General features: G+C 46.3%; 1 protein-coding gene across 1 annotated transcript in view; it reads left to right on the forward strand.

The window, feature by feature from the left end:
* Positions 1-343: 343 nt before the first annotated feature.
* The window catches only part of Med27 (mediator complex subunit 27), a 184,946-nt gene continuing 157,508 nt past the window's right edge, over positions 344-27,781 (forward strand). Inside the window, exons 1-2 of the mRNA XM_076843072.2 lie at positions 344-565; positions 2,732-2,876. Coding sequence (XP_076699187.1) covers positions 363-565; positions 2,732-2,876 — 348 coding nt within the window. The 5' untranslated portion in view covers positions 344-362. The remainder of the gene's footprint in view (positions 566-2,731; positions 2,877-27,781) is intronic.

Genomic DNA, 27,781 nt, shown 5'->3' on the forward strand with positions numbered 1-27,781 from the left:
ATTTATTATTTTAGCATACCACAATAGGGAGAACCCCACCACCACCTTATTTATGAATATGAACTCATTTTATCCAGTGGGTTATAATCCTTGACTCCGGGACTTCATTCTTCCGAGCAATTCTTTTCTAGTGACTCCCAAAAGCACAAGCTTGGGGAAACGCTCGAGCTCTCCTTGCGGCCCACCAATGAGCAAGTGCAGCCTGCAGCCCGCCGTCCCTGAGCCCTGGCAGCTCTCCCGGCCACGCCCCAGCGGAGTGGGCGGGGCCCTCGAGCACTTCACTTCCCGGCGGTCCGGCGACGTCATCAGCGCGCGCGGCGCGGCGCGCGCAGCAGACCGAGAGGGCTCGCGGGGGCGGAGGCATGGCGGACGTGTTGAGCGTCGGGGTGAATCTGGAGGCCTTCGCCCAGGCCATCAGTGCCATCCAGGCGCTGCGTTCCAGCGTGAGCAGGGTGTTCGACTGCCTGAAAGATGGCATGCGGAACAAGGAGACGCTGGAGGGCCGGGAGAAGGCCTTTATCGCGCACTTCCAGGACAACTTGCACTCGGTCAACCGGGACCTCAAGTAGGTACCGGCCGAGGGGCCGGCTCGGGCACCCGCCCCATTCCCAGGCAGCGCCCACCCCTCACGAGTCCTCCGGGTCAGGGCTGTTCCCCTTCCGTTTGCGCCGTCCTCTCCGGTCTCTGCCATCCCCTCGGGGACCCCTGACCCCGGGCCCCGCCTCCCGGTCTCTATTCTCCGGGGTCCCTAGTCCTGGCTGTTTTCCGCCTCCCTCATCTCGGCTCTGGTGGTCCGTTCCTGAAGAGGCGGCGTGCTCTTCCCAGAACTTCCACCTCTCCTCCGAGCTTAGCAGGTTTCCCACCTGTAGGCCCTCTGCTCCCGGTGGTGTCTGGTCAGACTGTGCTGAGAGTCCGCACAGGACCTGACCAGCACTGCTCAGACCCAGGTAAGTGCATTGGAACTGATTGACCCAGTTGCTCGCCCCTGAACTCATCAGTTGTACCTCACCTCACTCCCAACATGACAAAACAGGCCCTGATCTGTCGTTCCTTCTTCCTCTGCTCCTCCTCAACCACCTGCCCAGCACTGTCATTGCTCCTTGATTGGTCCTGTTCAGCAGATCTTCTTCAGTAGCGACCTGATCTGTAATTGTTAGCCAGCCTGTTCACTTAAGCGAACCCCTGCCCCCAGCAACTCTTAATTTGTGGTCCTTTAGGGCTAGGGATCATAAATGCCCATCTTTCTTAAAGTCATCTTCTTCTGCTTCGAGTCTTAATTCATAAGAATTAAATGAGTAGATGTTTGTAAAATGCCAAGCACATGGTAGGTACTTGATGCTTAGATCCCTAGGTCCCAAACTTGCCTTTCCTTTTTTAAGGGAGTTAGTGCTTCCCAGGAAGATTCCTGGCTGGATTATTTATTTGTTTTGATGGTGCTAGGGATCAAACCAAGGACTTCAAGCATGCTGGGCAGGTATTTTACTATTGAAATAATCCTCAGCCCAGATTTTTTTTTTTTTTTTTCAATTTGGTCTCCTTAGTAACAGAGCGAAAAGAGTTGGGATAGAAGGTGGCCAAATGAAGGATACCTTTACCCCATCTTCAGTAGTTGCCATAAATCATATCCCCCTCCTCAGCTGCCACATTCACTTCTTGTTCTTAGGTGTGGTACCCAGCGCCAGTTAATACTTTCCCTACTTGAGGGAATTTCCTGGTTGGTGGTTCTTTGCTTCCATTTCCATTTTTTCTGATTTGCTTTCCTTTGCAATTGTCAAGGCATTATAATCCTTCACCATTTTAGAAACTTTAAAAATGTTAACATTACCCTTTTGCTTTCTTAAATCTTTGTACAGTAGTGTCAAGGAGAAGGAAGCTGAAGGTTCTGGAAAGAATGTAGTGTGAGAAGCTGTGTGCTAAGTCTTTTGTTGGCAGTTGGGGACAGGCCTCTAAGAACATGCTCCTGCAATGTGCTTTTGCTTTTGCTGTTGGCTCACTTTCTCAAGCTTCTCCAGAGTTTTCCTGCTAGACTGAAGTGTGTTTGTTTGACGTGGCCCCCTTTGTGGTGTCTTCCCATCCCATTTATTTATTTTACCTCTTCTTTGTTTTGCTAAGTGTTACCATCTGTGAAGCATCATGTACAAATCTATCCCTATGTGAATGATAAATAATCATCATTTATTCAGGTACTTGCTGTTCTGCCAAATGGAGGAATTTGCACGTGGGTCTTAAAACCCTTAGTGAGAGGCAATGTTGTACCCCATTGCAAAATTCCAGAAAGTCTCCTCCTACCGCGGAGACTTAATTCGAGTTGTTAAATCCTCATTTCAGCAGTCTTGCTGATTTTTGTGCCCTTAACCTTTTTTCTGCTTTGCAATAGCACCAGGGTGCCCTTTTAAAAATTAAGATAAAATCCCATAATGGGGTTTTCTTGGTTGTCCCTACTTTTTTGTTTTGTTTTGGTACCGAGGTGCTTAACCACTGAGCTACTTCTGAGCTCTTCTTTTATTTAGAGACAGGGTCTCGCTGAATTGCTTAGGGCCTCTTCAAGTTGCTGAGACTGGCCTGGAACTTGTGATCCTCCTGCCTCAGCTTCCCCAGTCTCCAGGACAATAGATGTGCCACTGCCAGGCCCTCTGATGGATATTTTGGAGAGCAGCCTTTAGCCAGTATGGTCAGCTTCTCTGGAGTTAAGTGAACTCAGGTTTATTTGCTTTATTTATTTATTTTTCAGTGAATTGGAACGTCTGAGCAACTTGGTAGGCAAGCCGTCTGAGAACCATCCTCTTCATAACAGTGGGCTGTTAAGTCTGGATCCCGTGCAGGACAAAACTCCCCTCTATAGTCAACTCCTGCAAGCATATAAATGGTCCAACAAGGTAAGGAGACATCATAAATGGAGTTAACAGAGCAAAAGCCAATCGTTCTTGTCTTTCATAAATGCAGAGAGTGAGGATAAGTTTTTATTTTTTTTTAAATTTTGATTAACATAGTGTTATAGAGTTGGAAATTTTAGAATTTTCCTGTAAGTTATTTTGTAGTCCTTTTAAATCTGAGGACTAATAGTGATGCCTAGATGATTGATTATATTTAATCAGGTTGAGTGTAGGGAGCAGCTTTCATAAGCTTTTGGTAGTCTATGAATGAATGTTGGGGTGTGTGCATTCTTGCCTGAGGAAGGTATCGTAGTGTTCACCAGATTCTTAAGAGGAGTTTATGACACCCAGAAGGGTAAGGACTGGGGACTAAATGTTTAGCCACTCACATTGTTTTTGTTCCTGTGTATCATTGTCTGGTCATGGATGGAACAACATCTCTAGCTTGCTGTTTGTTAGATTATTTGCTAATTGTTTTAAATAACTGTAAAGGGAAAACTGAACTGTAGTCTAAAAATAACAGGAGCAGTTAGGCTCATAAGCTGGGAAACAGTTTGTTGACGGATGAGTTCCTTTTGTTTGTCTGCTATGTGTTGTTGCATGTGTTTGTTTTCCTGTTGAAAGGGAGCTAGAAAACAAAACAAAACAAAACCTCTGCAAAAAACCTGAGGTTTGGAGAAGGCTTTATTGGGTAAGGGAACCAAAATGTTCAGGGAGTTTGTGGTATTAGGCTGAGCTCACGAGAAGCAGGGTGTGCAGGTGGTGTGGCAGGAATCTGCACACTCTTGCTTCCTGAAGGCCTTCTCTACTGTTGGTGTGATATTCTTCAGGTGCTGGAAAAGATGGCCTGGTGTTTTAGGTTTGAGCAACCCTTAAACCTGAAGATCTCCCAGAGCCTACATCAGGTCTTGAGAAAGGATCCTTGCCCTGCTTGGTAGGTGTCCTCAGAGGCATGCATTGAACCCTGATGGGCTTCTCAGCTTGGATCTCCTGGAAGCCAGGAAGTGATACTCCTTGGGATTGGAGTTGGGCAGTTACCAAAAAGACAGTCGATTAATTCATTTTTCTTTTTTATAGTGAAATACCAGAAGCAGGCCAACTTTATAAAGAAAAGAATTGTGTTTAGCTTTCAGTTTAGGAGCTCAAGGGCAAGGTGCTGGCCTTTGCCTGAGTCTGGTGAGAATCTCAGGGTGAATGGCATCATAACAGTGGGAACACACATGAGAGAAATAGATCACCTCATCAGACAGAAAGAGAGGCTGGTCTCCCATAGTCTCTTCTGAGGGCGTGTCCTCAGTTGGCCTGAGGACCTCCCACTAGGCTCCTACGTCTTAAAGGTTCCACACCATCATTGCCACACTGATGACTTAGTTTGAATCACTTGACCCTTTGGGGGACACATTTGAACATAACCAAACCATAGCAGAGGGGATCAGGCAGACAAAAAAATTATAGATGTCTGTGTAGTTGTTGGGACATGGCACTGTCTTAGCCAATAGCCCTGCCCTCAGACTGTTCTGGGAGAGCTTTCTGCTTCTCCCAGGTGTGCTCTGGGTCATCTGCATGAGTTTTCCTGGTGTTGGTGCATTCTGGTCAGTAGGTTCATGGTGTGGATTTATTTCTGGTTGGATTCCTTATAGAATGTCTTGATTTTTGGTGTTGGGATAAGGAAGTCACTTTGATGTGTCATGGGGGTAAATTCTTGAAAGATGTTTAGAGTGACGAGGACTTTTCAGTGATGGGAAGATGAAGGCTGATATCAGAAGTATGAGTTATGGGGACCTACATGGGAAGCAGCTGGTATTATGTTGACATGATGACACTGAACATTTGAGTGAAGGTTGTTTAATTATTTTTATTCACTAATTTTAATTGCTCAGCTATTAAAATAGAAGTCTGTGATCTTCACCCTTGCCCCAAGGTGGAAAAGAAAAAATATTATGTATATGGAACCTCTTGCCTTAGATGCTACAGGTTAAAAATACAGGTGATGAATCCTACACCAATGTGAGCAGATGTGGAGTTTTAGGCACGTCTCCAGTCTGGTGAGGTGATGCTCCTACAAAGTAACTGTATTCTTTCACCAGTTTCCTAGTGCCACAAGCAGAGGAGTATAGTCAGAAGATTGAGCCTTTCGGGGAGGGTCCAGAAAATGGAGGCCCGGTGAACTGCCTCTTCCCAGCTCCCCAGCTGGACTAAAATTTGGATTTCCTAACTTAGTTTGCTGTTCCCTCCGCCTTCTAAAACTTGATGGTTAGTCTTATTTGGTTTAAGGTTTTCAACTATAGAAAACAATTTTTCCCCTTTTGGTTGCATCCAAGAAAGAGTTCATGTTACATTTTATTCATTCTATCTGTGTGTTTTTTCCTAATTTTCAATGCTTTAACAAAGAATGGAGATGACAACAAATGCATGTTACCTGGGTCCTCAGGCTATTATTCTTTCCAGGACAGACATCACTAATCAACCATTGCTTCTTTCCTGCTGAGACTGTGTGTATTGGCTCAGAATCCTTGCAGCTCTGCTCATTGCCAGTTACTTATAGGAGGGCTGCAGGGAAAGCCTGTTTGTTATTTGTGTAATTTGTGTAATTTCCTATGTGACTGTTGTTTATGCCTTACCTTACACTGGGAAAGAATTAAGGTGGATTATAAGAATCCATAAGAACCAGAAAGAAGAGGAAGAACAGGACAAGGATTCTGTATAAATAAACCCAAGAAATAGCCTGGAGAAATAAGCTAGCATTCCAATTTCCAGCTGGCGACATAAAGAGGCAAACAATTAATTATGTGTGTTTATCTTCTCTTGCAAATGAAAAGAGCTTTTTAATTGCTCAAGCTTTCACCATTCATCATTTTACCCTCAAAGATTTGAAACCAGTAAGTGCATTAATATATTAAGTGAAGTTTGGGGTAACTTGCCAATGTCAGCTTTCTGTGCTATTGGCTAAGAATTGAAGGAAGTGTGGGGAAGGCTTTGACACCGCCCGTTATGTGGTGAACTTTCTGTTTTATGTGCTGTTGGCCATAGAAAAGTCTCATGCATGCCTAATGACTAATTATTTTCTTTAGGGGATTTTTGTAATTTTTGTAAAGTCAGTTGGAATAATAATTACATGGAGTTGGTATAATTGTTAGAATAACACATTTAAAAATTAATCTAATTTAGTAAATGATGTCAAATAGCTTTGAGCAGCACTTTTCCTGTGCTGAACTGGAGAAAGAATTTAGCTTTTAACTATTATGCACCTATAGATAATTATTCTGTGGAAGGATGACAAGCTCTCTTGACTAGGCCAAAAAATAATTGGCATCAACACTACTCTTGCTATAAAATAGTTGGTGCAGCCTTTGTTACTTATTATGTTCCAACTTGCTTAGGGTTAGGCCAGATTTACCATGAAGGTCCCTTTCTCTTGTTCCCAGTGTCCTGTCACCAGGCTTTAATTTCAGGCTTGACTTTATTTATTTGTGGCAATAGGCTAATCATATAAAGTTGTCCCTTGGTGTCAGTGGAAAGATTGCTTGCAGGAGTACCCCAGTCTCCAGGATGCCAAAGTCCTCTGTTGCTCAAGTCCCTTATATGAAATGGTTATATTTGCATATAACATATGCATATCCTTCCATATGCAGTGTTGCCCAGACTGACCTTGAACTTGAGTTCAAGTGGACCTCCCACCTCAGCCTCCCCAGTAGCTGTGATCATGGGTTGACGCGATGTTGTATCTGGCTCCTTCCATAGGCTTTAAATCCTCTCTAGATGACTTATAAAGCTTAATACAATGTATGGACTATGTAAATAGTTGCTATGCTATATTGTTTAGGTGTTGATGGAAAAAAATTTGAACATTTTTAGTATTGATGCAGTATTTTCCCTTAGCAGTTTCCCAAATCTTCAATGGGCAGACCACAGATAGGGAGCCAACTGTATTTGCCTGGAAAATCAGACTAGGTCTTTGCATTTCCCTGGTGATGCTGGGAGCAACAAAGTCCCCCAGAGCATCACTTTCTGCTGGGGTTAGCATGGGCCCAGTGCAAGATACTGTTGCTATCCCTTTTATTTTTACTATGCTTTTTTTTTTTTTTTTTTAAATTAAAGAGAACCTTTCTTTTTCAGATATATTCGTTTGAAACTCTGAAGATACTTGCTTCATTCTATCCTCCTGAACTGTTATCAGCATCTAGTTACTGCGGAGCTATATGTTACTGTGGTGTTTGTCCCCACACCCATGTTTGAAGGTGCTCTTCCTGGTTTTGCATCCTGGAGTGGACAGGGTTGGAAGTGTTCTACAGTGCAGCACTGAGCTTTTCCTGTAGGGACCTTGTCCTCTTTTAAGGGTAAGCTAGAGAAGAAGAGAGGTACCGTGGCCCCCCTCTTGTTCCTTGTTTGGAGTTGCTGGCATCTAGCAAGACTACTGTACACAGTAAGCATGAAATTAAAATTAACTGAATGAATGAAAGACTAAATAAAAGATTTTTGTGTTGAATTTTTAATTTATAGCCCCTTTGGTGGCTTGTGTGCTTGTATTTTTGATGAAGTACGGTAAGGACAGTTCCATTTTCAGCCATTATTGGGAAGTCTAATGCTGTTGATAGATGAGAAAAAACTCTGAGATGGTGTGATGATGACCAGGGCTGGCTTCCAGGATGGTAATTTGGAAGGATAGGGCTAGGTTGGTGGTGATGACAAACTCTTTGAGGGCTGAGGTTGGCAGTTTCATCCATGTCGTTTTTCACTGTTGTGCCCTGCAAAGTGAGCCGAGTCAACAGCCAGTGTTTAGGAGGGGATGGGACTTGGTAGAAGTCTCTTGGAGTTGACTAAGTCAGGCTGATTTGAGCAACTACACCTGATACCAGGTGTTCTGTGGCAGCTGTCACATTGATAACAATGAAAACACTGTCTAGAAAGGGCAGAGTTGACGCCATCGCTCTTGGGGTTGTTTCACTTTGTGAGTACTGAGAACTCACTTGTGTTCTTGTTGTTTTCCTGGCTACCAGGCCCATCCCTAACTTGTTCTCTCTGCATGGCTGATCCATGTTTAGGGAACACTGATCCATTCAGGATGTAATAGAAAAGAAAGTCACTTAGATGCTTCCAAAGTTTAGTCATTAAGACTTTAGGACCAGTCAGTGTTCTGGATTATCTTTGTTCAGGTACCATTCTTTCTTTTTTGGGGAGTAGTAGGAACTGAACCTGGGATACTCTATCACTGAGGTATATCCCCAGACTTTTTATTTTGAGACAGGGTCTTTCCAATGTGCTTAGGGCCTCACTAAATTGCTGGGGCTGACTTTGAACTTATGATGCTCCTGCACCAGCCTCCTGAGCTGCTGGGATTTCAGTTATGCACCACCACACCCAGCTTCAGGTACCATTGTTACAGGTGCTCTTTCTCCTAAATCCTTCTTGATAGCACCCACTCAGAGTGGATTTGCTATAGTGTGGTGGGTTTGACTGTAGTATGGGCTGCTCTAGTTAGCCTTGAGCCCCATACCTTCCTCTTCTCTCCCACCCTCAAATGGCTGATACCCGGGAGCCATTATGAAAATAACAGAATTAAGACAAACAAACAGAAGAAACAATGAAATAAAACAAGTCTCTTGGACTTCTAAACCCTGTAAGATTGAGACAGGTAATAGCTTAGGTGTGCATTCTACAGCCAGACTACCTGAGATCTGATCTGATCTTTCCTCCCACCCTCAAAAAGTGCTCTGCTTTATCAGTATCTTGACCAAGGGGAAAAATTATTTTCAAGCATTAGTTTCCTCATTCATACAATGGGGAATATTTGTCTAATAGGGTTGTAGTGAAGATTGAGTGAGATTATGCATACAGTGTGCCTTAGGAGGAGTTCTCAGTAATCCACCAAGTGGAACAACCCCAAGAGACTGATGGAGTGAGTTGCTGATGTAGCTTAGTGGTGCAGTACCTGCTGTATGTGTGTGAGGTCCTGGGATTCCACCCCCAGCTTTGCAAAAGCAACAACAAGCAATAGCAGCATTAGGCTGACTCTCAGAGAGTGAGTGCCAAATAAATGGTGGTTGTGTCACCAGGTGGTAGCAGTGTGTATGTGTGTGTTCTGGTATCACCAGGTGTGATGGTAGCATGTACTGTGCATGTTTATTCATGATGGCATGTGCTCCATGCTTATGAGCATGGGCTCCAGAGCTGGACCACCTTGGCTCCTGTCCCATCTCTCCTGCCTGATAGCTGGGAGGTCAACTCTGGGTCTCGGTTTCTCTTCTTGAAGATGGGGGTGTTTCAGCAGCTCTTCTGAGGTGTATCTTTTGATACACTGCGTGAAGTGTATCAAAAGCACAGCACTTAACCAGCACAGGGTAGATACTCCCTAGAGGATGGTGGCAGTATCCCAACACTTAGGGACCGCCATCCCAGTGGCCTCCATCCATCACCAGGCCTCCCACCTTTCACTTTGGTCTGTCCTCTAGATGTTCTTCAAATCAGATTCCTGTAGGTGACAGTGCCTCCCTGGGGAAGCCTGAGCATGGCTGGTAACACTTCGTCTTGATAGCACCCACTCAGAGAGGACTTGCCAAAGTGTGGTGGTTTGACTGCAGTATGGGCTGCTCTGGTTAGCCTTGAACCCCATACCTTCCTTTTTCCTCCCACCCTCAAACCCTGACACCCCAGGAGCCATTATGAAAATAACAGAATAAGACAAACAAATAGAAGAAACAATGAAATGAAACACGTCTCCTGGACTTCTAAACCCTGTAAGATTGAGACAGGTAACAGCTTAGGTGTGCATTCTGCAGCCAGACTGCAGAAGGATGTGGTCCTTTCCGCAGAAAGACTGGCTGGAGGTGAGGGAAGCCTGGCTGGGAGTGAGCAACTGGGAGTTTTGGTGGGGAGTTGGGTATCGAGGGCAGTAAAGATGGGGGAGGGCCCTGGGAGAACTGCAAGGTGGGATGAGAAGACTGCAGAGGAGGGGAGAAGGGCATATCCACTTCAGGCAGATCATCCCTTCAAACTGAGGAGGATAAGGCCTTCTTCCCAGGAATTGGAATTCTGATGGGTCCAGTAGTCCTCTTACCTGGTGGGAAAAAGTGCTGTGGACCCTGTAGGGTTTTTAGGTTTTTGTTTGTTTGTTTCTTTAGGAAATGGTTTGAGCATAAAACCCAGTTTGGATCATGTCCATGGTGTCACTTGGGTGCCTTTTACCAGTGGTGGAGTCAGCTCTTGAGCTTTGTGATGGGGTGAAGGGTGCCACCTGCCTGTGCTTAGCTTCTCTAGCTGCTGCAGGTGGGCCATGGCACTTCTGCCTGTGGGTCGTTTGGGGTGAGGGAGCCTAGCACATTCGTGGTGCCTGGAGCAGTGCTTGCGGGTGAATGTGCAGTTTGATCCTAACGGCAGCACTTCTGTCAGGTTGTGTGTGTACTGGGACACTGGGCAGAGTATTCTGGAGACTGATGTTTAGTCTTGGCCGTCCCTGGCCCGGCTGGGTGACTCCATGCCAGTTGCCTTTCTCCTCCAGGTTCTACATCCTCGTAGGTGGACTGAAAGGTTGGACTGAATGACCTCTCAAGGCCCTTTCAGCTCTGACTTGGGAAAGTCCAGCTGTTAGCGATGGATTCCTCGGGGGATGAAATGAAAGCCACCCAGGACCTGGAGGGAGTCTTTCCATTCCTTTTTGTCCAGGAACATTTTTGAAATCCATTCTCCAGAGCATCTCATTGTGGCAGAGCAGAGCAGCTGCCCTCAAAGACTTCAGTGGAAAATTACCTGGCAAAAGTTCTCCAGCATTCCTGGCCTCTTATAATGCACCGGGTGTGAATGTTGATGAAGATCAAGTGACACCCTGGTACTTTAAATGGTTTCCATTTCAAGGCTTTGAAGTTTTACTTATTAGTGGTGGCTTGTGAGAATCATTACTTTATTGTTGCTGGAATCAGGTTGGAACCCCCTTCTTGTTTTTCTGGAAGGGAGAACGGAGCTCTCTCTAAGCTTCAGTGGTCTGCCCCTGCGCAGCTGCAGAAGCAGCTGACAGCCCCGCAGGACTTGTTCTGTTGTGGGGGCTCTTTAGATACCCTCTTTGGCTCTCTTCCGTTTAGCTTTTTTTGGACTGGTGAGGTTTGTGTGGTTTGTCCAGAACCTTCTGTAGACTTTAACCAGAGCCTCAAAAGGGCACTATCTCGTCTTTTCCCGGAATGTTAGGTAGAGAGGAAGTCATTTTTCTTCATGCTTAGCTGCACGAGGCTGGTGGGAAGGACGCATGCCACTGTGTACAGGAAGAGTCTCTTGTCCTGCCTCTTGTCACTTGTCTTTTCTTCTTGGTTGTTTGGGCTAGGATTAGAGCTGCAGGGATATCAGTGCTTCTGTGGCTTCACTTAGCAGCCTTGCAAGATGACACCTAACTGTCACCAGCCTAGATCTCCTCTGAGATCCAGCCTTTGTTTGAAAGTGCCTGCTGGACACTCGCCTTTAGACGCTCACGGGCCTCATGGACAGAAGCACCCCAGAACTAAAATCCCCTCACCCCTATCTACTCCGTGTGGTGGGTGGCCCTGTCCAGCCACATGCCCAGACTCTACTGTCATCCATGGCCACCGCGCAACCTTCAGACCCACTGACTGAGCTCTGCTCTTCCCTCGTCACAGCCTCTCAGCTCCTCCTTCGTTCAGCCTGCTGCTGCCCAGGCGGAGCCCTGGTGGTCCTCGCTTGAGGCCATGCTCCAGGCTCTCCATCTGCCCTTCCTCCCCACAGCTCTTGAGGGATCATTAAAAATCAAAGTCTGATTTTGTGGCTCTTTGGCGACTCTTCCATCTCTTGGGAGGCATTCTAGCAACAGTGCTCAGGAAGCTGGGTCTGGGAGCAGTCAGACCTGTGGCCAGATTACCCACCTCATCTGTGGCATGGTGCCAGCAGTCCTGCGTCTTCGGGTAATTGTGCAGGTACCCGATTAGCTGCCCAGGTGAGTGTATGCATCACCTGTTGATCATTGGCAGTCTCAGGGAAGCCCAGGGCTCTCTTCACTAGCCACCTCTCTCCCTCCTGCCCTTCTCTCCTCTTCCTGAGGAAACAGAAAAGCTAAAACTTCCTGTCATGGACCATTTCAGATATACACGAAAGTAAGGGCTTGATAGTGACCCTCACATCCCCTGCTTCAACAGCCAAGTGCATTTTGCCCATCTTGTTTCCTCATCTCCCTCCCCCACCTGCTCTCCTTGTTGGGTGGGGGGGGGTAGGGTGGGGGCTGGAGTAATTTAGGGCACTTTCCAGATGCGGTGTCATTGTCTGCAGATATTTCAGTGTGCAGCCCCCTCCTTCCCACTCTCCCTGTGCTTCTTTTGCCAATTGTGTTCCAAAAATTAATTGCAGTTCTCCAAGGGGCCATGATCTGTTTGTCCCAGGGACTTTGCACATGTCCTCCCTCCTTTTTCTCTTAGTTATTCAGGGCTCAGCCTAGTCACTACCTTCTCAGCAAAGCCTTCTAAGATGTGCCTCTGTTGTTGCTTTTACCCACTCGTTTATTGGCCTGTTTCCCTCACAAAGTGAAGCCTTATTCTGTTAGGACTGAGACTCGGGCAAAGTTATCAAATACCTGAGGGCCTCAGTCTGTTGAACCATCCAGTGGGCACAGTACTGATCTCACAGGGTGGTTCAGAGCGTCTGATTAGGAAAGTACTAGTCAGAAAGGACGTTTTAGTCCCAGAAAGGACGCTAGTAGCATTTAGTGAATAGTAATTATTTGTGTCAGTTAGTTCTGTGTGTGCAGTATAACAGTATTTGAACCCAGTTAAATTGAAGCCCTGGCCTCTCTTCCTCTCTCCTTTTTAGATTGTGTTTTTCCCTTCGGAGTCTGTTCAGATTGCTTCACCTTGACCTTTCGCAGAATGTGTGTGCTTGTTAGGTAAGGAGAAGTGAGAGGAAACAGGCATGGGCTGGTGCCAAGTCCGTCCCTGTTCTCTAGGCTGCCCTGGGCTGGGGTCAGGCTTTCTGCTGGTGCAGGGGAGGCCAAGTCAGGGCATCTGTTTTGCCTCCTGCTCACTGCGCTGTCCCTTGGCTTCTGGAAGCTGCATTCCGCCTTCCCTCTGTGCGGCCAGCTTTGCTGCAGTCACTTATTTGTTTTGGGAGGCCCAGCTTGCTGCAGTTTCTTGCTTGGTCAATCTTTTGCTGGGCTGTTCTGGCTTGCTTTTCCTTGTTGACTTGACAAAGTGAATGGAATTCCCCAGGACCCTCACTTGGCCCCAGGGACAGTTAGTACGGTCTGGCAAGTCAGTGACTTTTGTCCTTGCCCCCCCCCCCCCCCCTGTGCCTTTGTGGTCTTGTCCTGTGAGTTGGAGGCTTTCTGAAATCTCCTCCAGCCTTGTTCGTGGTGCCCTGTTGCCCGAGGAACCTGAGCAGCTGCCTGTCCCTGCTGCCTGCCACCCTCTGCCTGGTGTGCCCTGTAGCTTTATGGGCACATTCTTTCCTGCTTCCTCCTCCAGTCCCTTCTTCAGAGCTGACTGAAGCTGTTTTTGCCCCCCAGTCTCTGGGTGGATGTGCTGGCCATGCTGGGCGGTGTGCTGTCTGAGGTCTCTTTTTCTCCAGGGTTGGGACTGTGGAGTCAGCTTTGGATGACTGGAATCTAATGCGTAGTAGCACTTAGTGATTGAGCACCACCCCTCATATTTCCAGACACACTCGTCCTTGGACTGAGTTAGAGCTCACAGGAACCTCAGCTATCAGGTTATCGCACCTCATTTTCTAGAGGGAATGACTAGTGTGTGGCCACACTGCTCTCCCTCTTAGTGGGACCAGCAGTATCTTGGCAGCTTGAAAAGAGAATGCCAGGTGGGTGTCCAGAACAATAGAGGTTTCTTTTACTGTTGAGGCCTGTTAGATACTGCCCTTTCCCCTTGAGGGACCCACTGTGAGGGAGGCAGGAGCAGTGGTCTATACATAAGACATAACAGAATCTCCAGGGACAGGTGGGATGCATGACAGCTAAATGAGTGGGACCCAGCCCAGGCTTGGGCATGGCGCGGGGGAATTGCCTCGGCCTTGTGAGCAAAGTAGATTCAGGCCCCTCGGCCTCAGGAGAGACAGGTGCCCTCGCCTGCTTTAAACGCTGGACAACACACATTGGGATCTTAGCAGGTAATTTGCATCTTTGCTGGCCAACTCATCAGAGAGAAAGGAACTGCCCAGGAGTCCCTGACTGCCTTCTCTGGCATGGGAGGGGCAACAAAGAATGGCTGTGTCAGGACAGGTGTCACCCCCCCACCCCCATGCCTGCCCAGCTGCCTTCCTTTCTTTTCTGTGGTATGGGGATTGGGTCTAGGGCTGCTCCAGGTATATCCACAGCCCTTATTTATTATTTTTTGAAAGTAATAGGTCTTGCTAAGGTGGGTCTTGAACTTCTCCTGCCTCATCCTCCTCAGTTGCTAAGATAATAGGCATGTGCCACTGTGTCCAACCCCTTTGTCTTTCTTTTAAACAGGAGTGGTGCTTAGTCCTGCATTGGGTTCGTGAGCTACTCTTTTCTCCATTTGTCTGTGTTAAGATTGGAGAGCTGCATTGTGCACGTGTTACTTTCAGTGGGTAGGCTTCTCTGATTATAGACCAGTGTCAGCAGTTGCCACCACTGAGCATGTCCTCAGTGCCTCTCTCATTGTTAGAGTTTGGGGGATGAGTGTGCAGCCTGAATGTGTGTGTGTGTGTGTGTACGCGCGCACGCGCATTCCCTTGTGAAAAAATGATTGCTGTTTTTGTCAGGTGCTCAGTTGTAATCATTTCCAAACTGGTTTTGGGTGCTGTGTTGTTGGCTAGGACATACCCAACCCATCCATTCAGTATATATTTATTGAGCACATACTGTGTGCACTGTTGTAGACACAGTGGACAGAGCAGATGAATTCCCACCTTTGTGGGCCTAGCTTCCATTCAGTTCTCTGACTTGATCAGAGGAGTCCAGTGCCCAAAGCACCTGGTGTTAGTAATTCCTGGGTCTCCTGCTAGTCTCACCCATTCCTTCACCAGTGGCCTTAAATGCCTCAGCTTACTGTTCCTTGTTCTCAGAAAGAAACATAACTCACAGAGGACTGGGTGACATAACTGGCACATGCAACTTAACTAGAAAAGCGTCTGAACATAAAGGCAGTTGTGCCTCGGCTGTCCAAGTATTTTAAATATCATCCTGTTTTATAGCTTGCTGCATTTTAATTCTGTCACACTCTGAACACAAATGCAGATTTCTTGCTAGCGATATATGGTGTTCTGGTTTATTTGTCCTTGGCGTCACTAGTTTGCCCTTAACTCTGTTCCAGCCCAAGACTGTGCTTGTTTGTTGTTGATTTCAAGACAAAACATAAGAATACATCTTATATTTGTGTGTGTGTGTGTGGGGGGGGGTGGATGATCACTTGGTCAGCGTGAGGGCGCTGACTTCCTTGCTGCTGCTGATCTAAGACCTGACCCAGTTGGTCTATTTCTGTCATAAGAAAATGTTTCTCATCTTGTGTGCAGCGAGTGGCGGGCCCTTTACGTCGTCTTCCCTCACCTGCAGGGGATGCACTTCAGGACTTCATTGGAGGCCTGAAACTGCGGATAATATTGGACCTGATAACTTAATCCCGTTTTCATCTTAACAGTACTTTCCATGCACTGAGGTTGTAACTTTTGCAGTTTGAGGTCCGACAGCAAAATGGCATACATTTCTTTTTCCTTCATAATTTCACGAATAGAAGATTTGTTCTTATGGTGGACCTTAGCAACTTGAGCATATGATTTTTTTTCTTTCTTTATTAAGCTGAGAGCTTTTGCCTTTTTACTTATAGCTTGCACTCACAGCCCCTCTTGGGCATATCTGAATCGTCAGCATCACTACTTTTGTGCTTCAGTCTATTATTAAGTAAAATAAGGGCTCCTGGAGCACAGGCACTGTGTGCCCCCATCAGTCTGGTCACGTGGCTGACATCCTCCCGCTGCTCAGAATGACACTCAACTTAAAACTTGCGAATGGTTCATTTCTGAAGTTTTCTATTTAGTATTTTCAGCCTGCTGTTGACTGTGGGTCACTGAGACCGTGGAAAGCTAAGCCACAGATGAGGACAGCTGTGCTTCCAGCTGCATCTGCTTAAATATCCTTGAGATCTGGGAGCCCGAGGCCTTTCTCTCTCCTGTGTGAGGTTTACCTTCTGCACCCACCTTGTGCCTCCCGGGGGTCAGCTGTGGTCCTTGTTGCTGGTGTTTTCTCCCTTTGCCTGGCTGCCCACCTGCTCTTTATCCAGTTGTCCTGTCAGCAAGATTTGTCTACCTTGCCTTTTAAAACCACATTTTATAATTCAGTATATTTCCCTGAGTTGAACACATTGATTAAAAATAGTGCCTCCTATGTGGTGCTTGTGATCGGAATCACAATGATCCAAGCTTCTAGGTATACTGGACCTAGTGAGCAGGAAGTGATTAAGTGACCACCAAAGGGCTCCGTTTGGTGATGGAGAGAGTGCATTTTCCTTCTGAAGTCTCTGCCATGGCTCTGTGTGCTGCGGTTCCCCCCCAGGTTTCACCCTCTTCACCTACAAGATGGGGTTGAGGACCTTTCTGTTTCTGGCAGTGAGTGCACCTGGCACAGGGCGGGCACATGGGAGGCGCTCCTAGGGTCTTTATCCAGTCCCCTGTCCTGTGCCCTGTCCCCCAGACACTTCACTGAGCTGGTGGAGACTTTCCTGCTAACTGGATCACCTTCAAGCTTGATTTGGATAGCAAAAATGCCAGCTACAAGCGTCTTTAAAATGTTAAAAACCCAGCAACAACAAAACAAAACAGCAGTAGATTATGGAGGCCACCACTCCCTGTCCTTTGTTTTTCCTAGTCTCAAACAGAGACTGTGTTAATTTTAATTGCTTGGATGCACTCAAACATTGAGATTTGAATGCATTTTCACAGTAGCTCAGACAGCGTGACCACATTATCTTGCAGGCAGTTTGTTGGAATCCTCGGCCAAAATGTTGTGCTGGGGACCTCATCTTGCAAAGCTGGAGTGTAGTAATTTCCAGCAAGATGTCTTGGGGAATGTTGCCTTCCTGTTGAGACTTCCTCCTGACACTGAAATGTCCTCCGCAGTCACACAGCGATGTGCTCATATTGCTTTCTAGGAAGGATGGTGGAGGTGTCTCCGCAGAGTTGCATTATTCTTAGGAGTTGCGGAGTGGAAAGGGCCTGGCTGAGCTGCCTTGGGTCCTGGAGGAACGGGGACACTTCCTGCAACTATCGTGGTGTAGTCTAGAGGGCGCTTCCCAATGACTGCATCTCCCATGGTTGACTCCATGCCTCTGTTAATAACAGGTATTTGTTGCCAAATTACTGAGCTGCCTCCCTTCGCCAGGACGTTGGCAGCAGCCTCCTCCCTGGCCTCCCTGTCTTCCCACTGCTAGTTTTCTGCCTGCAGTGTCAGAGTGACCTTTCAGGTGCAAGTTTGATCACATAGCCCTCCTGCTGAGATGTGTTTCTGACTCCCCGTGCTCAGGATGAAGGCAAACACCATGGTTCTCTGGGGCTGTCTCCCATAGAGCACCACTCTGGCACCTTGTTACCTTGAGGTGCCACATGGTCCTGGTGCCACATCCTGCCAAAACAGGCCTTACCCTCTTCCGAATATTGCTTGACTGATACTCCCTCATTTTTGCATATTTGCTTCTACTCACACATTCAGGAGTCTTTTTTACTCCTCCCAAGTTAGGGTGAGGTGTTCCTTCTGAGCGCTGCTGCAGCCCCCTCCCCACGTTGCCCCATTTCCCATGGCAGCAGAAGTCCAAATTGCCTGGCCTGAGGGGAGGACCCATGCTAGCCGGGCTTGTTCTCAGGGTAACAAACTAACCAAACACTTTTAGTTCAGTAAGTAGCTTATTAGTCCTCAGAGACAGTGTGTAACTTCAGTTCCATTTGTGTTTGGGAGGAGGGGTCAGGGACAGAGCTGGGATTCCAAGTCCCCTCTGTTGAGGGTTGGGGAGGAGGTGGTTCTTCTGTTCCATTTCCTGCACGCAGCTGTAGGAATGTCTCACTGTGGTTCATGATTCTGCTCACGATTTGGCTTACTGAAGGATAATGCATATTAAGGTTTTTTTTTTTTTCTTTTTAAACTAGTTTGGGGATACGAACAGAAGGCAAATTATCTTGATTATTTTGAGGCAGATAGGAAAAGGGCAGGGAAAGGGTACTGTGAAAGTTTCAGAGGTGCCTTGTACTTATTTTAGCACTTTACAGTTCTGAAGCAGGGACACACCCACCATCTCCTCAACCAGGTGAGGCTCATTTGGTGAAATTAAGTCATGCTCCAGTGCCTGGGTTCAAGTTCGGCCTCCCCTTACTGGCTCGTGACCTTGGGCAACTTAATCCTTCTCCCCATCTATGAAATGAGGCTGATGACAGTATCCACCCTACAGTTATCAGGCGCGTCAGGAGCTGCATGTCTGAGGGTAGAGTGGCTGGCTCTCATTAGCTGTTGGGATGCTCCTTGGCTCTCTGGGAGCTCTGATGGCTGGGGTGGGCTTGGCCTTAGTTTATTGGGGAGGCAACCGGGGTTCCTAAATTTAAGGTGACCCCCATTCATAGGCTTTAGATGGTCGAGAAGAGTCACAGAGCCTCTGCCTTCAGCCCCTTCTGCTCTGTTCTCCTCTGCTGCTTCCACAAGGGTAGGTGCTGTGCAGCTGCTTCCTGAGAGTGTGTCACAGCTCCAGGACGAGGACATGGTCTGAGAATGGCTGTATTTTTGGGTGGAATTTCAGAACGTTTCCTTAACTTTGTGTAGAGTGTCTGGGTTCTCGAACATTGATACAAATCACAAGGATTACTGTCAATATTCTTATTTTAAGTATTCAGGTGGGTAGGTTATATGAGGTGCTGGCGAAGGAGAACCTCTAGATAAATTGTCATTTCTTAACATATCTATATCCTGTCATACTTTTAGTTTCTTTTTTCTAAAAATTTGAGTTATTGAAGCATGTCTTAGCTCCCTAAGTCTTTAGGGCCATAGAAAGCATTTAGGGTACACTTGAATATTGCTGGTGGGACTGCAAATTGGTGCGGCCAATTTGGAAAGCAGTATGGAGATTCCTTGGAAAGCTGGGAATGGAACCACCATTTGACCCAGCTATTCCCCTTCTCGGACTATTCCCTAAAGACCTTAAAAGAGCGTACTATAGGGATACTGCTACATCAATGTTCATAGCAGCACAGTTCACAATAGCTAGACTGTGGAACCAATCTAGATGCCCTTCAATAGATGAATGGATTAAAAAAATGTGGCATTTATACACAATGGAGTATTACTCTGCACTAAAAAATGACAAAATCATGGAATTTGCAGGGAAATGGATGGCATTAGAGCAGATTATGCTAAGTGAAGCTAGCCAATCCCTAAAAAACAAATGCCAAATGTCTTCTTTGATATAAGGAGAACAACTAAGAACAGAGCAGGGAGGAAGAGCATGAGAAGAAGATTAACATTAAACAGGGATGAGAGGTGGGAGGGAAAGGGAGAGAGAAGGGAAATTGCATGGAAATGGAAGGAGACCCTCATTGTTATACAAAATTTCATATAAGAGGAAGTGAGGGGAAAGGGAAAAAAAACAAAGGGGTGAAATGAATTACAGTAGATGGGGTAGAGAGAGAAGATAGGAGGGAGGGGAGGGGAGGGGGGATAGTAGAGGATAGGAAAGGCAACAGAATACAACAGACACTAGTATGGCAATATGTAAAACAGTGGATGTGTAACCAATGTGATTCTGCAATCTGTATACGGGGTAAAAATGGGAGTTCATAACCCACTTGAATCAAATGTATGAAATATGATATGTCAAGAGCTATGTAATGTTTTGAACAAACAATAATAAAAATAATAAAAAAAAAGAAAGCATTTCTGATCTAGGTGATCCCACCAGAACTTATCTATTCCTATGGCTTCAGCTAGCCCTTGGCAGAGACCTCATAGAAGTAACTTAAACATTGGGTACTAATTGTGTGTCTGTGGTTGGGCCTTTGTTGGCCCATGAGTCTGTGGGCATACCTTTTCAGGGAGTAACCCCAGCATTCATCAAGGTTCTTTCATGATTTGTGACTTTTTTTTTAAAGAGAGAGAATTTTAATAGTTATTTTTCACTTTTCGGCAGACACAACATCTTTGTCTGTATGTGGTGCTGAGGATCGAACCCGGGCCGCACGCATGCCAGGCGAGCGCGCTACCGCTTGAGCCATTTCCCCAGCCCCATGATTTGTGACTTTGATAAGTGAGAACCATTACTGTGAAGGGAGAAGCATCACTAAGTTTATAAACAAAGAATTTGATTAATAAAATGTTTATACCCTTCTTAAAATACAACACATTTTGCAGTGATTAACATGATAAACTCTATAAATGTTTATTTTCAAATATTTAAGCCAAAATGATAAAGTTCAAAATACGCCAAATCAGTTTCATTGCAAATTACTACTAGCATAAGGATGAAAAGAAAAATTTTAGAACTGAAAGCAGGAGACCTAGAGGGGTGATTATTTTATACCGTGGAATCGTCTCCAGTTCTAACTGTGTTGGGCTGCATGGACCCTCCTGGGTAGCACAGGAGGTGTGTGCCGCAGGTGTGGCATCTTGGTCTTCTGGGCTCTGATTTCACTTTCCGACAGAGAACTTATTTCCAAAGTTGAGGTTCAGCTTGCCTCCTTCAAGGCTTCCTCTGTGTGTCTTTGATCCCACCCTTCTTCCTTTTCTATAATGCCTATTAGTGTTTCAGAAGTGGTTGTCTGCAAGCGGGTCTTGTATCAGTCCTTCAGTTGATGAAGGGTGACTGTGTTTTCATTATGGAGAGCTATCAGAACTTGGGACTCCTTGCTCTGAAAGGATAAAGGGAGGCATTTTGAAACACTTTGAAAATTGAATTTTACTGCTGAGCAACATAGTGTGGTTGGAGCGTATGTAGCTGGGAGAGGTGGTGCGTTAGGAAGGTTCCACAGATATGTGTCATTTACTGGGCTGGTGCAGTCCCTGACCCTGTGTGCTTGCGCAGGAAGACCTTCAGGAGTTGGTCTGACGACAGCCTGACTGCACCCATAGGTGTGGATCAAGGGTATGTTCTGCAGCTTTTCCCGCTAACTTGCATTGGCTCCCTTGGGCCCAGCTTCTGCTGTGTCTGTGTGCGGTGAGACAGGTTCGCACTGTAACAGGGTTGTGCTTCTGCCACTGTGCCTCCTGCCAGGGACCTGCTTATCATTTTACTGCTGATCTTTACACATGGGGCCTGTTTATGCTCATGGGTCCTTTTCATAAGGAATGGCAATTGAGTTTTGTTAATTTGTTCTTTTTGTTTTTTTCACCATCTTCAAATGGGGATGACAGTGAGCTCATGCTGGGGAAGAACGTAGCTCGTGCTCAGGGCGTGATGGCTCTAGTGAGCACTGACACTGAGACAGCCTCGCTGCTGCCCTTCCTCCAGTACCAAGTGGGGAGGTTGGGCAGGGCAGGGCAGATCCTGCATCCCAGCAGCTCCTCTCTGCAGACCAGACTCTGGAGCTGTGTGTTGGGCGGGGCCTGTCAATGGTGGCTTTCCTGAGGATTTATTTCCAGCCGTGATGTACAGATGACAGTGGGTGTTCGGGCTGTAATGGATCTTGTGTTTAAGGTTTCCCTTGTCATGGCTCAGCAGAGCCCTCCCTCCGCCCGCCCCTCAGTTTGCTGTCTCTGATTCCGGAGAGTAACTGTATCTCTTTGGCCCCATTGCCTGCCAGCTCTGATTTGGTGGCTGTGAGCTGCAGCCTTGGAGCTGTTGGCAGGTTGGTCTTAAGAGAAGTGAAGCACTGGAGCTTGCCAGCACAATTTGTACTCTGATTAATTTATTTAATCTAACTATCTTGTATCAACCTGCGAGGATAATTATGCACAAATTACTATTTAAACTTGTAGCTTGTCTCCCTTTCACCAAGCCCCATGCCTGTCCATCGTTCTTCCCTGAAGTCTTTCTGAGAATGATGTTTTTCCTCTTGCCTCCCTGAGGTACCAGACTCTCCAACATGCACACTCTGATTTGAGTTAAAAGCTTTTAAGAAAGGAAAAGCACTGGTTTGGATTCTGATCCCATATGTCACATTTCACAGGTGGAGACCTGGCCCTTTTATCTTCACATGTGAGTTAAATTTCATTTCTCTCAGCAGTGAGGTTCTGTAGCTGGCTGCCACTGCTGCTTCTGTCTTTCAAGTCAAGTGGGATTTTCGGTATGGGGCTGGAGAGGTTCATGAGTCCTTGAGGCAGGGGAGGTGGTGTGAATGGTGTGGCGGGCACCCTCACCAAGTGGTTTCTGCTGTATTGAGTGTAAGATGCCGTTGACTGGAAGGTGCGTTGTTCTTCTGTGTCCCACTGCAAAACTGTCAAACTAACATTATCAGAGATAATTTTCAGACACTGTGATTGTTAGACGGTCAGGATTTCAGAAGATTTTAAAATAAATGAAATACGACATTGGTAATGGGGCTGACTGTAAAATCCTTAGCTTTTGAGTTTCACTGAAACTGTAGAGATGTGGATTTGGAAAGCCTCATCATTCAGTGACCTTTATTGACCTTCCAAGTTACTGCAAAAGGAGTAATGCACCTTGTCTCTCTGTGAAGTGGGAAGAGGGGGACCAGTAGCCTTATATTATGCATGAGGAAACTGGAACAGATGGGCGGTTCCTGTTATGTCGTGTTTTTTCTGACTTTCAGATGATCACACTCAACGTGTTTTCACAATCTGAAGTTTTTACTTTTAAAATAGGTGACCAAATCTCATATAATTCTTAGTGCTTAAAAAGATAGTACTGTCACTTGACAGTATTTTTCTCTTGAGGACAGAAAATTGTACTGTGCTTATTATTGTCACTTTGGGCCACATGGTGAAGTCTCTGTCGTCATCACCACCATCTTCATCATCAAGGAGGGCATTGACAACTCGAGAGTCTTGAAGGAAGGTCAGCTCAGGAAGTCTTTTCACTTGCATGAATGATGCTTGGGACCACCTTCTAGACAGTCACAGGCACAGAATTCCCAGGCACTAGTTCATTAGTATCTAGGAAAATGGAATTCTGCTCTCTCACTGGCTTATGTTTATCTTAGAGTAACTGAAGTTTAGTGAGCTCCTACCTCAGTTATCCCTGGTTATTTTAGGCAGAAGGATGCTGGCTACAGATGTAAGAGAATATTTGAATGCCACACTGGGTGTGTCTGCAGCCCATTTGGGATCCCTCTTAAAGGTACACTGAGTGCTTTCACACCTTCACCAGTGCTGTCCCTATGTGTGACACTGCCCCCTCCCCGCCTCCTTGTGGAACAGGTCCTTTGAGCATGGTAGTCCCTCTTGGCTTGTCAGATGAGGACATCAAGACTCAGGGAAAGGAAATGCCTTGCCTGAAACCAAAGAGCTCTGAGGTGGTCGGCACTAGGCTCTTTCCACAGTGTTCTCTGTCTCTGCCAAGGTCCAGGCGACCAAACAAGCCCAGCCCTTTAAAATCACCCGATTGGATGAAGCAGGCTGAGGATCTCGCCAAGTGATGCAGGCTTGCTTTAGTCTAGGCTCTTTGGGACATAAGGAAAACATTCACTTAGAGTTAGCCAAAAAGGAGCTTTTGGACAAAAGGGCAAACGCTTCCAAGGACAACTTCTTTGTGAGTCTTGGCATTCCAGGCCCCATGGTCCCTTGTTCCTGCCTCATTGTGCGTCTCTGTCTGCTCTGGCCCTTCTGTTTGTAGGTAGGAACACTTGGAGCAAGGTGGACACCATATTCCTCAGCTTAGGTGTGCAATTGCTCTGCTTCTCAGGAGATAATCTGGATCCAGCTGTGTTGGTCACTGTCTGTGGAGTTGGGGTGGCACTCCTTAGAGATTGGGGTCATGGGGCTGGGGTTGTGGCTCAGCGGTAGAGCACTCGCCTAGCAGGTGCCAGGTGCTGGGTTTGATCCTCAACACCACATAAAAATGAATCAATAAAATGAAGGTATTGTGTTCAACTACAACTAAAAAATAAAATATTAAGAAAAAAGAGAGAGAGAGATTGGGGTCATGCTAAGCTGTCCACGGCTTCTGCAAGGTCAGTGGTCCTTTCTTATGGTATGTGCACTTTCCCTGCTCCTTGGAAGTCGGAAAGTTGCTCTTCTGGAACAGCTCATAGCTGATCGGAAGTTGGCGATGTTTCCACCTGGCTGACGTCATCTCATTGTGGGGGTGGAGATTGTTGCTGTGTACATACCGTGCATCAGCCTTCGGGTTTGAGCTTTGCTCTTCCATTTCCCTGTCATGACTGCTGCAACTAGGCATAGTGCCAGCACTTACTCTACTTAACAAGGTTACCAAAATGAAGACACGAAGTAGACAACATGTCTTGATTATTGTGGTGGCAGTTATGTTAGTTATATCTGAGGGTAAAATCACAAGTGTAGGTGTGGAGTCTTGGGCCTTGCCCGATGCCATGTTCTAGCTGTTTTTGCCACTTGTTCCTGGTGTTCTGGACTGAGTTACTTAGTCTCTTGGTACCTTGCTGTAGCAGCCTGGAACGTTGTGAGGGTGCAGTAAGCAGTTGCTATTGCCAGGGTCGTCACTGGCCCCGCAGGGCTGGGATGGAGATGTTTGTGTCATCTGTGGATGTCCTGTCTTGGCTGCCGTGTGGGCTCTGGGGAGTGGATGGGTGATGAGGAGTACTCTGTACATTGATGTTAGCCCACATGCTTTGTCCTTCCTAATGTTCTGTCTTGGAAGCAACTTTATCAGTGCCGAGAGTGAGTGTGAGGCATCTTAATAGCAGATTTCATTTGTGGTTTGGAGTATGAGTTGACCCACATCTAAATCCTTCTTGATCTAATCGTCTTTGCTGTCCTGTTTGATCTTGTAAATATTAATTTAGTCTGTTTGTACATGTGGTTTTCAGTGGTCCCAAGGTTAATTACTGTATTTTGCTTATCAAGTACTCATAAGAGGCTGGGCACACGTGGAGGACTTAGAACGGACTTGTAGTCTGTGCTAAAACCCGGTGAACATGGGAGAGAGAAGGATGTCCAGCTCCGTATAGATTGAGCTGAAGAAATTCCTGCTCTAGTTCTTCGTTTTGAGAAATAGTTGGGGCATAAATAGCTGTTTGATACCTTTTGTCATTCGTTGGCAGAACTGAGGAATGACAGATCTTGTCTCCTCATGAGAATGCTCAGCGGAGTCCCAGCATGGTCATTTAGGATTATGTCTCAAGGGCCCACTGTATGCAGAGCTGTGTGCTTGACCTTGGGGGACCTAGAATGGGACAAGGCCCTGCGGTCACAGTGCTTCCAGGACAGTGAGAGGAAGGCAGCGATGCAGGTCCACATGGCACAGGGCAGAAAGTAGTAGGGACCTTGGGATGGCAAAAGAGAGGGCCCTGCTGAGCTTAGCAGGAGAATCGTGGCAGCCCCAGAAGGGTGTGTGGTGATCCTGAAGGGCACACCCAGGGTGCAGGAAGAGGGTGGGAGAACATTTCAGGTGGGAGAGCCAGCCTGAACAAAGGCTATAGGAACAGAAATCCCCAAAATACGAGGTTCTTAAATTTCCAATCTAAGAAGTTTGATTCCATGTTACCATTTTGATCTTTTTTGCCATGTTTCCATGCTGTCTTTATTTTTTGATTACTTAATATCTCTAAAAATAGGTTAATGTTTTTGAATATATTTCCTTTAAAAAGGAAGCTTTATCTCTATTAATTACAAATGTGTACATATATATTTTAAATACATATTATAACAAATGTATAGTCACTAAAATGAAATCAGAACTCCCCTGGGAACCACCCAGGAATGAGCTGGTAGTTACTATTGGTGCATCTTGCACACTTTGGTGAACTCTGTATTTAGCTAATGAGACTTGACTGTTTTGCCTAGATTGAAAGGTACACAAAAGAGGAGGCCGGCAGGAAGGTGGGGAGTAAGGCCCAGGATTAGGAACCTGGGTCTGGATATAGGCTGTGGGTCCAAGGCCTGTTTCCGCCATTTCCTAGCTTTGTGACTTCAGGTGTGTTATTTGGTGTCTTTGTGCCTTCGTTAGCTCATGTAAAATGGGGTTGGTAGCAGCGTCTTCCTCGGGGTGATTATGAGGCTGAGGTGGTGTCTATAAATTGCCCACTCCATGAGTGGGCGCTTGGGAAACTACGTTTCTGAGGAACGTAGTTTCCCAAGCGCTCCGACCCTTTCTCTCTGGGGTGCTGTATTCAGAGCTCCGACCCTTTCTCTCTGGGGTGCTGTGTTCAGAGCCTTGGGGCCATCCTGAAGAAATCAGCACCTTCCACCCAGGTGCTTTCTTTGTCCTTACGTGCTTTTCTCTGTAGTCAGGCCACCTCAGTTACCGAGCAGCCCTGCTGTGGAATCTGTAAGGAGCACACTCGAGAACAATGGAGTGGACAGGTAATTGCGGCTAGTCTGGAGTGCGGTGCTGCCTCTCCGCACTTGGGTTTGGTTGGGTTTCGCTGTGGAGAGCTTTTGTGTGTGTATGTGCATTTAAGTTCTGCCTTTGAAATGTGACTTCTATGAAGTTATTAGGCTTCATCCCGAAAGCTGTTGAATAATACTTCAAAATATGCAGCTTGCATAACTACTAGGTAGCCACTGAGTGGAATTAATCTTACTATTAAACGTCAGAATAGAGGCTATTTGCAGGTTAGACAGATCTTCCTTCTCCAAGGTGCTTTGTTTGCTCCTGAAGCAAACAAATAACCAACCTCTTGAAAAGGAAACATAAAAGAGTAAAATTGTCTTAGGCCACTCTCTCAGAGTCCAGACCCCCAGGGCCCTGCCCATGCTATGTTCCTGGGTGTTCCCTTTCTTGTGGGTGTCCGCCTCTGCTTGTAAGAATCATGTTGCATCCTGCCCTTGTCACATAAAAGCTAATGTTTGGACTATGTGAAATAAGTCAGAAATTTGAATGGTAGCCGTGTCATTTTATCCTGTTGCCCTTTTCCCTGGACCATAGTTTGTTTTATTACTCATCTTTGGTGCAATTGATCATAAGCGCTCTTGTCATAGTTAAAATGGCAAGAAAAGGAACCTGCTTTGGTACCCTGGTCTCCTGCATTGGGTTTCTTCTGGATTTAGTGTGGCATGTGACATGTTTATTTCTCAGCAGAACCTTCTGTGAGTATAGATGTGTTCTGTAGCCTCACAATCCAGTATGGAAACCACTAGCCAGCCATGTGTAACCTTGGTGCACTTGAAATGTGACTACTGTTACTGAGGAAATGAAACATTTAATTTCATTTAATCTTCGTTAAGTTTAAGTAGCCATATGGAGCGAATGATCTCTGTGTTAGCACAGATTTGGAGGCCAGAAAGAAACCTGGGGCACATTGACCAGTTTTACTCAGGTTTTTCATTGCTGTAACCAAAAGACCTGACAAGAGCAACCAGAGGAGGAGTTTATTTGGGGGTTCATGGTTTCAGTGGTCTCAGTCATAGATGGCCGATTCTGTTGCTCTGGGCCTGAGTGAGAACAGGACGACATGGTGGAAGAGTGTGGTGAAGGAAAGTGGATCAGGACAGAACATGAGGAAGCAGAGAACGAGAGGGAGAGCGCTCTCATCAGGGACAAAATAATCCTAAAGGCATGCCCTTAATGACCCACCTCCTCCAACCACTCTCTACCTACTTATAGTTATCCCCCAGTTAATCCCTATGGGGGAGTTATTAAGGCTCATAACCCAGTCATTTCGCCTCTGAATTTTCTTACATTGTCTCACACATGGTCCTTTGGGGGACACTTAATATCTAAACCATAACACCTGTATTTGCCATTTTCCACTTAGCTTTGCTGTTCCACAATCTTCATACCCAGCTCAGGTGGGAGTTGGAGGCAGAATAGAGCTTGGAAGGCTGTAGCTATGATGATGAGATGAGAGTCTCAGCCCGTGACTGAGACAAGGCCTCTTTCTTGGTTAGATTT

Source organism: Callospermophilus lateralis, chromosome 2 (genome assembly GCF_048772815.1).
Source record: "Callospermophilus lateralis isolate mCalLat2 chromosome 2, mCalLat2.hap1, whole genome shotgun sequence".
NCBI lineage: Eukaryota > Metazoa > Chordata > Mammalia > Rodentia > Sciuridae > Callospermophilus > Callospermophilus lateralis.